This window comes from Amphiprion ocellaris, chromosome 6, assembly GCF_022539595.1.
Source record: "Amphiprion ocellaris isolate individual 3 ecotype Okinawa chromosome 6, ASM2253959v1, whole genome shotgun sequence".
Classification (NCBI taxonomy): domain Eukaryota; kingdom Metazoa; phylum Chordata; class Actinopteri; family Pomacentridae; genus Amphiprion; species Amphiprion ocellaris.
The window spans coordinates 5,363,515-5,376,511 of NC_072771.1; the positions used below are offsets into that span (position 1 = coordinate 5,363,515).

Sequence of the window (12,997 nt, forward strand, 5' to 3'; positions counted from 1 at the left end):
TGCCCATGCAGTTAAACTACATTCTCATTTACATTTTGAAAGAAAAGTATTATATAGTATAATATATTTATAGTGTAAAAGTATTATTCTTGGACTAAAGATTTAGGGTTTCCTTCACTAGTCGGTTAATTCTAGGCACCAAAACTACCCGGTAACGTTTCACAATGATAGCTACTTGTTAGATGCTTGGTTAATGTGGGCACCAAAATTACTTGGTTAGGTCTAGAAAAATATCATGGTTTGGATCAAAACCAGTAATGTCCTCAACCACAGTCATGGATCAGGATCAGGGCGGATCATAGCATTTTTAGGTGATCGGTAACAGCATCAAGCCTAAACCTTTATTTGCATTCACTGCAACACAGGTGTCAGAAAGGGAGAAGCTAGTAAGAAGCTAGCTTAGAAGTAAGCTAATCTACAATGCATTTTCTTACATGCATAAAGAGAATATAGGTTTTTGACATCCTTTAGGGCTTGTGTAGCCACACTGCATCCTACCCTTACAATACTACATTTCAGACAGTGTCCTACTGGAGCTTTACAACAAGGTCCATGACCTCCTGTGTAACATTCGGTTGCTACTCGGTTATAAACCTTATACATTAGATTGTTTTTATTAACTTTATTGTACTTGATCGGGACATCCCAAGTTAAAATATGACACTTTCAACACAAATGTAGATTTGAGAATGCAGTTTTGTCAATAAGACCATTTGAGGTCCAGGTTTGTCTTCTGTTTCTTGTCTACATCACCATGTAACACTTTCCTAGTGCATTGTTTGACCCTATAACAATGAAATCATTTGTTTTTTGAACATTAAAGCATTTAAACGTATTCTAGTAGACACCAAATACTGAGTTGTAAAGCTGCAAATCAGCGTAGTATGGGCTCTTCAGGTTTTTGTCTTGGTAACTGTTGGCCAACAAAAAAACTTTTGCTTTTCCACCCACCTTTCTGTCATGAATGCCTCCCATTGTTGTTGAATCTGCTTGATCTGTCACAGTTGCCATGCACCATTTACACTGATAAAAGGAATAGTTCTGGTACCCTCTTCAAACATATTCACCCAAGTTCCCCTGAGTATTTACTGTACCAAATGCTCTCTGCTGGCACTATAATTTTCCACACCCTTGAGAGTAATGTATCACCTGCCACTCACGAGTCCCTTACTCCTCTCCAAGGCATCAGCCGTAGCCATTTGCTGAATTAGAAAACATTAATTATCTCCTTGGAAAGCGAGCCTGACATTAAAGAGGGAAGGAGAAGGGAAATATTAAGAGTCATTTTCATGATAAATTATACATGTTAATGAAACATTTATGACCTCAGACCCCATCTATCTGGAAACTCAGTGGCGGTGCTCCTTTTAGCGTTACGCGAGCATTTATAACAAAATGAATAATCCGGGGAGCGGCTTGTTATTTCGCATGATGAGTCAAACTAGTCCATGACTGTTTTTCTTTTCTTGTTTCTCTCCTGCTGTTTTTACAGATGGAAGCCAAGATGGAGATCAGGTTACCTCTTTTGTGGTTTCTATCCCATTAAAATTAAAAAGGAAACTGTTCTTTTTGTGCAATTTTCTCTTATCGTGTCAGTGTCTCGCTTTTATTTAATTCTTCTTTTTTATTGTGTTATCTGTCAGTTCCGGGTAAATGCTCACTTAATCCTGAAAACACAGTTAATGAAATAGCTTCAGGTTTTATGAGATGCCAGCCTCAGTGCATCTGAGCCCTATTAAGAGCATTTGTTTCTGTCATAAAGGTAAAAATACCACATAGCAGTAGGTCAGTATTGATTAGTACAGAGTTGTGTTGAAAAATAACATAGATGTCGATGTTTGCATGTTTTGTTACTGCCGCTGTGGTGTTTTCTTTACTAGCTGTCAGACACACAACAAATGGTTAAGTGCCAAAAGTCAATTTGTGGTGTGTTTACTGGAAGCACGTGGCAGGTGTTTGCTTTACAAGGTGAAACCAGATTTATGACGCTCATATACAGTATGTGTTCGGACAATATGATTGATCGAAACGTACTCTTTGGCATGCAGTATGGAAACTCAACCAACTCATATTCAGCCCTTCTGTCCTGTTATTTCCTTTTCACTTTCCTCTTTCTCTTGTATTTGTGCGTCTGCATGCTCCACTATCATGAAACCAATAAAGACCGTCGGCCTTTAAACGGCAAAACGTTTGACCTGTGACATCCCATTTCAGAGCCGCGATCAAGATGGTGACCCCAGCAAGCACCCATGGGCCAAGCCAGGGTCAGTAAAACCTTCCTGATGTGTGAGAATATTATTACCTGATGGCGTGTTTGCACCGATCAATGCATTTTGGTATGTATGTGTGTGTGTGTGTGTTCACAGGGGAAATGCGCCGTTCGGCATCGACAGCATGCCAGACCTCCGCAAGAGGAGGCCGATTCCTCTTGTTAGCGAACTGGTGAGTCGACTCCACTCAATATCTGCCTCTAGACATTTTGATTTTTACCTTCATTGAACCTTGACTTCACCGAACACTGCATTTGTGTGCAAATTGATTAATATTTAAATATGCACCAAGTGGAAAACATTTGTCAATACTCATTGAGTGAAGAACACAACAGGACAAACATGGAAGGCGTTGTCAGCTAAACCCTAAATCCATCTCCTACATGAAAACTAACAAAAAACAGTGTATTAACAAATTGAACATTTAAGTACAGTAATGGAGTCTTGCCATGCTGGTGTGCAGAATCAGTGACGTGTAAAGTCAGGCTTTACTGCAGATATTTGTTTAATGTTTGAGCATAAATAAAGTAGTTGTGTCGATAATGACTAGCAGAGTCAAGAAAATGTAGTGTTGCATACTTACCCTCCATATATTGCATTGTTTTGTATTGTACACAATGTCAGTGATGTCTAAGGCAGTCCTTTCAGTATATAGTATGTTTATAACAGGTTATCTGGTTAGGGGATAATATTGTGTACCGTGCTGTTTACAGACAAGAACTTCATTCCTGAAAGCTAACTATTATACATCATACAGTAACATAAAAAAAACATCAGTTAAAGCTTCATCTGGTCTGGGTTTTTTGTGAACTCTTAGAAATACATGTATGGCTCAGAAAGGATAGATTAAAACTTTTGGATCCCTGTTTTTTTTTTTTTTTTTTTTTATGTCAAATAGCCTTTGGCCATTGTTCAATGTTCCCACTGAGCTGGAAAGTAGTATATTGTCACATTCAATTGCCTATTGATTAGAAAACAAACCTATTTTGTTTAGTCAACTAATGAAAATCTTGATTGACTAAAAAAAAATCTGTATGTTATCTGTAAGTTAATAAAATTGACCAGTGTATTGACTGCACTCTTTATGCTAGCTTTATTAGCCTAAATGAACTATGAATTAATGTGAAAAGCTACTATTTCCATCATATTAATTCATTTTATTTTATACTGAAATGATAAGAACCGACTGGAACCAGTCATATATTAATGTGATTTCAGAAACTAGAGCTATGTCAGCTGGTAATATTAGCACAAGAACTATTAAGGGGATTTAATAAGAACAAGTTGGCTGCTGTTTTTAGATGATCTGACATGTTGGTTGTTGAGCTGTGATATAAAAACAGCTGTTTGCAAAGTTTGTATTTGACTTTTTAGGCATCTGTTGCCACAATGCAGCCACATTGATGACTCTTTTTAGTTGGGAGCTGAGTAAATATTCAGTAAATGCATAATAAATTAGACCTAGAAGTCTCCATAAGGTTGGACCAGTTCGAAGTTGGTGTTTTAGTTAGTCTGCTCTTCATGTTGCCAGAAATTATGGGTTAATCCTGGTTATGTTACATCAGCAAACCAAATTCTCATTGGTTGGACGATCAACCAAAGGGCTGGTTGTTTTTGAAACTACAGTCTTACTATTCAGGGATTTTTTTTTATCTTCACACCTTTGAAATCCTCAGAGTAAACACTGATATTGATCATAACCACAGCTCCCACTTAGTTTCATTTTATACACTGGTTACAAGAAGTTGCATGTAGTGAGTTTGCATTTTGCTCTGAGGCCATTTGTACTCTGCACTAATTTGCTTTCTTTTCTTAGCTGCAGCACCAGTTGCTTGGTCACAGACTTCGTTATGGATTTCAGCTCTAATGGCCTGTTAATGGCCTGTTTTGCTCCATCGCTTAAAGTAGAAAAGTCAACCGACTCGGTGCCACCGGAGTTGCACATATAATATCATAATCACCCAATTTGATCCTTCAAGAAAGATAATTTGCAGGCCAGATGCAGGACAAAGACACAAGAAAGCTCTTGTACAGTGGCGCCCACTGTGTGATAATTTGTTTGCGTGCACTGAATAGTCGGTTCCAAGGTTAAAGCGGCTGATCGTCTCAGAGGGGAACCTGTTTGTTTGTCTCTAACCTTTTTCTTTCTTCTTGTTTTCCTTTCTGCTCATGCTGCCTCCCTCCCTCTGCCGGCCCTCAGGCGATGGTGAGTAGAGCAGATTTGAGATTTCAGCTGCTACGTTTTACACTTTGATGTTTCAGATTCTGTAATTGCAGCAAAGCGTTTCGATCCGCTAAGTGCGGGAGCTTTTCTTTGGTCGATTTGCAGAAATTTGACACGAGCAGCTTGCACACGACCATTGTTGTTCTGTGTTTCAAAAGATTCTGACAGCACGAGAAGAAATGTTGCTTTTTGTGAATACTTTCTAAGAGTAAGAGGCTTTTTCCCTGATTAGAGCTTCAGCTATAAATCCTTTAATTAATATGCTGTGATTCAGCAGGTTGACAGCTCCATTTTTTTTTGTTTGACGTAACACACCTGCCACTCTGCACAAACGTTGATAAATGTGGTAAATTTCATCCCTTAGTTCATATTAACTTTGAAGTACTTTAGGGAGACGCATATCCACTGGCTGCAGTCTGTTATCTGAGTCGTGAATATTCACTCGCTCACATCTGAGAAACTTTACTCATCTGATTAAAGAAACTCATCTCCTTTGATTTGAAGTCAATCCTCCAGAGTGAAGGTCACACTCTCAACAGCAAAAAAGTCTGAGACAAAAAAAAAAAAACAAAAAAAACACCCCAGAGGTTTTGAAGAGATAAAAAAGTTCTTGGACAATCTTGTTTAACTTTGTCAAGTTTCAGTTTGCACAAATGATGTCGAGAAAGGACAACAGACAGGAGATACGCCACCAAGCACAAAGCAGTACAGATGGGACTGAAATAATTGGAGGATAAAATCACAGTAGCCAAAAGAAGCAACAGAAAAAATAAGGCAAAGAGACGTTAGATTAATAAATTTGTTCAAAAATCCTCACATAACAGTAGGTTAGAGCGTCCCTAAACATTTGATTCTGATTAAAATTAACAGTTTGTTTGGTTTCAGCTTGTTATTATGGTTACACACAGGTCGGTAAAAGCATTTATCATTATATTTCTTCTTCAAATAACACTTTTACAGCTCACATGATTCGAGCTGTCCTGCCCAGAAACCTCAAAACTCACCTGGGTGTTGCCTCAAAGTCCAAACTACACAACCACACACTCGCTGTTTAGTTTTCCCACATTGATTGCAAAATAAATCTTCAGAACAGTAGCCTATTTTTCAGGCCGCTGCTTGACACATTCCTGCTGTCTTCTTGTCAGGTGATATCACGTCTTCTTCTGGTCTCACAGCTGTCAAAATGCATGAGGAGAAGCTGAGTGTCGATAGAATAGGAATAAATAACGTTGAAGGACATTTCCCGGTAAGCCACGGCTGTGGAGATTAAACACTTCAAAGTCACGAAAGACGTTCTGGAATAAGTTTCAGTTTGATGTGCTTCAGTCAAAGAAGCTGATGCCAGCAAAATGTCTGATGAATAGGGTCCGACGATTTGTTAAAGAGTGGCCGGACAAAGCACGGGGTATCTGGAGAATTTACAACTTTTCGCTGTGTTCAGGTGCTGTCAGTGGAATGTATGTATAAACAAAAGCACCTAGCAAGCTTGACAGGAAGTACTTCAATTAGAAGTCTTTAAATGATGATTTTTAAATGTGTGGATGTCAGAACATCTTCTTGCACAGTTTCTCCTCATAATATTGTGATTCAGTCTGCCTGCTAAGTACCAGTGATGATCAGGCAGCTTTGTCAAACATGTAGCCAAAAATCAATTCTGAATCAAAAATTGAAGTCTTGAAAAAGTTTTCAAGAAAGAGTCTTCAAGCAGTCTGATGCGAATAGTGTTTATTCAATACAAAGGCTGTAAGAACAAACATGAGCAAAATGTCGAGATTTTCACTGACTACACGAAGCGATACATCGTCTTATACAAGGGGTCCTCAACTTACATTGGAGAGCTGTTCCTATGGAGCGACGTAAGTCGATTTTTGCCCTAAGTCGGAATCCGGCGAAAATGTAAACAACGACAACCAGCCATTGTTCGTTGGTTTTTCACCCTGTTTGGAGCATTTTATTGTATCTGATTTCACTTCCATGGAGATGGCTTTCCTTTTCTTCAAAAGCACTGCCATCAGAAGAGTCTGGCTTACGCTTGGGAGCCATAATGAAGGGCAGAAAGTTAGCGAATGTAGCACAGTCCAAAGTGACATACAACCGGAGAATGCAAACAAAGCCGTCTTATAGCGCTGCGTGACGACGTATTTGTCCACTCCGCTCACCAACTAGTTCCACATAACCAGTTCCACGCAACCAAACGCTGTAGGTTGAGGACATCATAAACCGAGGACCCCCTGTATACTTTTGCAAACTTCTTCTGAACACTCCTCTTCCGTACCTGAAAGCCACAACCCATCGCCTTACAACCCAATCAGGATGTAGATGATGTAATTGTATCAAAAGTTTAGCCGCCTCTTCTTTTTTATTTCTGGTAGGTTAGCATTATTTCTGCTTAACTCAGCGTGACCTTAGTTTCATTTCACGAGTGCAGACAAAGAGTGCATGCATATCTGGACTTATTGACTTATATGGGCTCCACTGGCTTCCGCTGGGTTGCCATCTTCCACAAGAGTTAATTTATGAACACATAGATTCAGTTGACAAACTAGGATTTCCAGACTTGCCTATTCATTTAGATGTTGGCGTAGTTGGTTAAAACACTTGGAAATAGAATTGTTTATTCACTGTGTAGTTCTGGTAGTTCCAATGTGTCAGCCAGAGATTCAAGAGGTCAGTGTTTCAAGACTGAATGTGTTAGAATGAGATTAAAATATTTCACTTTCACCACCCAGAAGCCCTTACTGCATATCCTGGACTGCTTTTGACATTATAAACTAACTCTACGTCACCTCTAAAGCGACATCCACTTCATCTCACCCCTGATGCCACGAGAAGAGCTTAATGATTTCCTCTTGTGTAACCTTAAATAAATGAAGTTAAATACAGTCAACCGGCTGCACTTCATTAAAATACAGTGAAGAGACGTGTAGCGAGCTCATGAATCCCAGAGAGCTCTTGTAAATAAATGTCTGTAATCAGTTAAACGTAATGATAACTGACAGCGAGCTGCTGTAGAGGAGAGCCACTCTGGGTTTATAGTAATCTGAAGGACATTTCTCAGGTGCTTCTCGGCTTTAAAGTGTCATTGGAGGATAAAAACTTTATTTGAAGTTCAGTGTTTTTGTTTATGCTGGAGATGAAGAAAAGTTGTCCAAACCATCATCCTACAGCACATCAATAGATCTACAGATAAAACAGAAGACACTCTTTGTACAACAAAACATGATAGGAATCCGTTAAAGGAGCACTTTGACAAAGACCATCTGCTCACCTAAAGGATTATCCACTTTCTGGTTGATACCATACTAGAACTAAATTGATTAATCCATTACTCGTCAAGTTTTAAATAATTCATCAACTGTTTTACTAATCGATAGGTCATTTGAGTAATTAGGAACGTCAACATCTTCCTTAAATGTAATATTTTTTTCAGATTTTATTGCTCTTCTATCACAGTAAACTGAATATGTTGGTACTGTTGGGAAAACAAATCATTTGAGGTCATCTTCTTGGGCTTTGGGAAACAGTGATCGAAATTTTTCCCCATTTTCAGACCAAACAACTAATTGATTAATCAAGAAGGTCGTCAACAATAAAACTAGTCATTGGTTTCGGGCCTACTTTACCCTCAAAGAGTAGTTACATATTCAATTCAAGGCCACCACTAGCAGGCAATTAGCTTAGCTTTGCACAATGACTGGAATTGGGGAAAATGGCTAGACTGTCTTTGACAGTGGGTAACAAAATCTGCCTACAAGCACCTCTAAAGTGAGTAATGTAGTATTTGTTGTATCAGCATACCTCCCAAAATGCTAAACAGTCCTTTAAACACCAAGAAAGATACCAGTTTGCCCATTTTTGTATCATAGAACCAAGAATCCAGATTTGCAACACGGCTTGGGAGCCATAATGAAGGACAGAAAGTTAATGAGTGTAGCACAATCCAAGGTGGACCAGCGGATGTAAACAAAGCCTTTTTATTGTGCTGCCTGATAATGTATTTGTCTGCTCCGCTCACCAACTAGTTCCACGCAACGAGTTCCGACATAACGATGAAACGCCGTAGGTCGAGGATGTCGTAAACCGAGGACCCACTGTAGTCATAGTCATTCATTAAAACTGCATTATGAAGATCCTCACAACTGTAGTACTATGAATGTTTGAGTGTTTTGTCCTCCAGCAGACAACAAACAGGGTTTTCTGAACGTTCACAGACAAAAGAAGAACAAACATGTTTGTAAAATATTAAGTCGCCACAACCTTCAACATTGAAAGAGCCCAACATCAGAAAAACTATTGATTTTTTTTTAGCTTTTTTTTTGCTGAAAGTTCTCTTTGTGTTTTATTGTTTTTGTCTTCATCTTGTTTGTTTGTTTCTCTGCAGCTGTGCATTGTTGAATTCTCTGTTTTTTTTCTTCTCTCAGTCCATGATACAGTCGAGGAAAGCTGGACTCGCCCACACACTGGCCACACGGACCTCCCTGAAAGACGAGGAGCTCGTGAGTGGACCAACACATACGCTACACAAACACACACACACACTGTGAAAGGGTGATGTTGTCGTTGCCTGCAGGGAGGCTTTCTGTCACCTCGATGCAGCTAATGGGAATCCACACTGACTCGAACTGATTTCCACAGACAAACGCACACTTTTCCCACACTTCTCCCTCCTGCCGTCATTTTCCTGCAGCCATATTGTTAATCTGTTTGTCAGAGATCCAATAAACTGTCGGCTCTGAATATCTGCTGAGTCAACTTCAGGCAGGTTTTAATGGAGCCGGGAGCAGCAAGGTTTCATATTTGGTTATTGCAGTTTGTTTTGCGCTTACTGTACTGTGCCGAGTCACGATTATGACTACGTGTTAGAAGAAGCATTAATAATTCAAGGGCATAAAGTAGGTCACTGAATATTGCAGGAAATATTATGCTCGAAGTTTAAAGGTTTAGAATTTATACAGTATAATTACACAGAGAAGAGATAATAAAATTAAAATTGCAGCTAACTAGAGTGCAGGTCAAAGAAAATGCACAACATTCGCTCTGCAAAGAGTAACTGAAAGTGTGCATTGTTATCTTCCTACACTATTGGATAGACGGTTCAGGGGAATTATTCACATGCCTGTGCAGCTCAGATTCAATGCTAAAAGCAGCCTGTGCAATATACGCCAGCTCACCTTACCTTGTAATTGAGTTCACATTTAAACTTTACAGTGGAGGAAGACAGCACTGTGCAGACGGTGTTCTTACGACTCTGTCTTCTGTATTACCTACAGATATAGATGACATTATAAAAAGTAAATGTCAGGAACAGGTCAGAAAGGAAGTACATATCCAGGCTCAAACTGTAGATATGTACTGTATTTACTAGGACTTCTCAAAAAATAAGAACAAAAATGTTATATTTTGTTGAAGAAAGTGAAAATTTAACACATTCTAGACTCATTACACCTAAAGTTAAATATTTCAAGCCTTATTTTTTGATTTGAAATTGGTTGATTATGGCCTATAGCTCATGAAAATCAGAAATCAGGTATTTAAAATATAAATACAATCAGTCTTGTTCAGGAATATAAAACCACAGTCATGGAGATTACTGGTAACTTAGCTTAAAAGACCATCATGGACGTCCTCCACAAGGAACCGCAGAAGGTCATTGCTGAAAAGAATGACTGTTGGCAGAGTGCTGTATCGAAGCATTGTACTGGAAAGTTGACTGGAAGGGAAAGTTCTGGTAGGTAAAGTAGACAACTGTCCAGCTAAGCCAATTCAGGAAGTTGTGAGGGCTTCACAATGAGTGGACTGAGGCTGGTTTCAGTGCATAAAGAGCCACTGAGCATACACTACCGTTCAAAAGTTTGGGGTCACTTAGAAATGTCCTTATTTTTGAAAGAAAAGCAAGTTTTTTCAGTGACGATAACATTAAATGAATGATAAATCCAGGCTAGACATTGTTAATGTGGTAAATGACTATTCTAGCTGGAAACAGCTGATTTTTAATGGAATATCTCCATAGGGGTACAGAGGAACATTTCCAGCAACCATCACTCCTGTGTTCTAATGCTACATTGTGTTAGCTAATGGTGTTGAAAGGCTCATTGATGATTAGAAAACCCTTGTGCAGTTATGTTAGCACATGGATAAAAGTGTGACTTTTCATGGAAAACGTGAAATTGTCTGGGTGATGCCAAACTTTTGAACGATGGTGTAGATGTCTTCAGTGAAGGAGCTACAACTGTCGTATTTCTAAAATCAAGACTTTTCTGAACCAGAGACATCAGAAAATCTAACCTGGGCTGAGGAGAAAAACAACTTGACTGTTGCTAAGTAGTTTCAAAGTTTTTCATTCAGATAAATTTATAAATCTAGGTCTAGAGACTTAAGGAAGAGTTAAATGGTACAGAGTCCAAGGTGTTTGAAGTCCAGTGTGAAGTTTCCAGAGTCAGTGTCCACCAGGAGATTTTAGAACACGATGCACTTCTATCTGCCTACAAGTTTTATAAAGATGCTGATTTCCTTTTCCACCAGGACTTAGCAACTGCCCAAAGTGCCACAACTACTATAAAATGGTTTAAAGACAATGGCATTACTGTGCTTGATTGGCCCTATAGAACCCTATATGGGCTACTGTTAAGAGGAAGATGAGAAACACCCAAAAATACAGTTGAGCTGAAGGCCGCTATTAAAGCAACCTGGGCTTCAAAAACATCTTAGCAGCACTGATTGTCTCCATGCCATGATGCATTGATGCAGTATTTAGTGTATAACTTAACAAACATTTCAGAAGTTAGACATTTCTGTCTTCTTTTCATTGATCTTAAGAGATGTTCTCATAATCTAAGATACTGGATTTATGATTTTTATTAGCTGCGAGCCATAATCATCAAAATTAAAACAAAAAGAGGCTTAAAATATTTCACTTTAAGTATAATTAATATAAAATATGTAGAATTTAAGTTAAATTATCAAAAAAATAACTTTTTCACAGCTAGTTTGAACTAATTTAGCTCTAGTTTTATATTTATGGACAGTAGATAAATCTGAGTGCTTCAAACGTGATTAATGGGAGAGAAAAGGTGAAAGCCTCCACGGAGTTATGTGACGATCAGCGTTGGTTTGTCTGTCTGTCTGTCTGTTAGCAACATTACTCAAAAATGAAATAAGGGATTTGAATGACATTTTCAGGGAAGGTCAGAAATGACACAAGGACCAACTAATTAGATTTTGGCAGCGATGCAGCTCATAGTCTGGATCCACGAGTTTGTTAAAGATTTCAGCCCTCGGAAATGGTACGACTCAGCAGTCTTGGCGGAGTACTGCGCTCTCTGAGTGCTTTTCTAGTTAACTATGTGTTGTATTTTAAAAGCTTATTGTCTAACCAGTTTTGTTGAATCTTCTTTAAAAGCTGCTAGATGAATACAGTGAAGTAGAAACTGCAATATTTCCCTGTGAGATGTAGTGAAGCGGAAATAGAAAGTAGCACAAAATACAAGTAAGTCTGAACTGTACTTAAGAAGAGATCACTCCACCGACCACACTAGACTTATAAATGAGTGAAGTGAATACAGGAAAACATTAAGTTATTTATGTGCAACATGAGCTGCTCCATTATGTGATTATACGGACAGAAGGAAGTAACATATGTACTGAAACATTTTGCGCTGCCTCATGATCCTGGACACTGAGCAGATGTTTGCAAGTTGACAGCCTGTGAAAAAAAAAAAAACACAACATTAAAAACTTGAATAAATTTGCAGCCAAAATGCCAGATTAGTCAGCCATTCTCAGTCAAAATACCACCAGCAATTACAATAGGAGAAGAATGGAAATCAGAGGCAATGAAATGGCACAAAGTGAAGACAAAAGGCAACAACACGGGTCAGATCAATAAAAGTCAAAGCAGTTAGAACAGAAACCAAAGCCAGAAATGACAGAAAAAGTTAAAGTAAGAGCAGTAAAAGAAGAAACTGAGCTGTTTTTGTTATATAAATGAATGTTTTCTCATATTTCAAACACTATACCATCACTGCTGCTATAATAATCAGTAGAATAACAATAACAGTGAGTCACAGGCCCCCTATACAAATACTGTGTTCACCAAATCTAACTGGGCTTCCAGTCAAGGTGTCCTCTGGTGTTCACCTCCTCCTACTCTCCTCCCACACTGGACCACGGCTCAACTTCATCACAACACGAGCCAAGAATTAATTTTAAAATACACATAATCAAATTTCACCATAATATTAGTAGATGCTGCATTAATGCAACATTTTAATTATTTTTTCCAACATCTATCCTGTGGTAATTCTACTCAGAGCCCAACAGACGCACTTTACACCCAAATTAACTACTTCTGTAATAATAATAATAATAATAATAATAATAATAATAATAATAATAATAATAATAATAATAATAATAATAATAATAATAATAATAATAATAATAATAACAGTAATAATACATTGTATTCGCATTGTGCTTTTCTCTGCACTCAAAGACATTTTAC

At 38.3% G+C, this 12,997-nt stretch overlaps 1 protein-coding gene across 1 annotated transcript in view; it reads left to right on the forward strand.

Annotated features, from left to right (window-relative positions):
- The window catches only part of LOC111565599 (protein unc-13 homolog B-like), a 279,044-nt gene that overhangs the window by 157,733 nt on the left and 108,314 nt on the right, over nucleotides 1-12,997 (forward strand). The window contains exons 13-15 of the mRNA XM_055011386.1: nucleotides 2,215-2,264; nucleotides 2,367-2,442; nucleotides 8,916-8,990. Of these exons, the coding sequence (XP_054867361.1) occupies nucleotides 2,215-2,264; nucleotides 2,367-2,442; nucleotides 8,916-8,990 (201 nt within the window). The remainder of the gene's footprint in view (nucleotides 1-2,214; nucleotides 2,265-2,366; nucleotides 2,443-8,915; nucleotides 8,991-12,997) is intronic.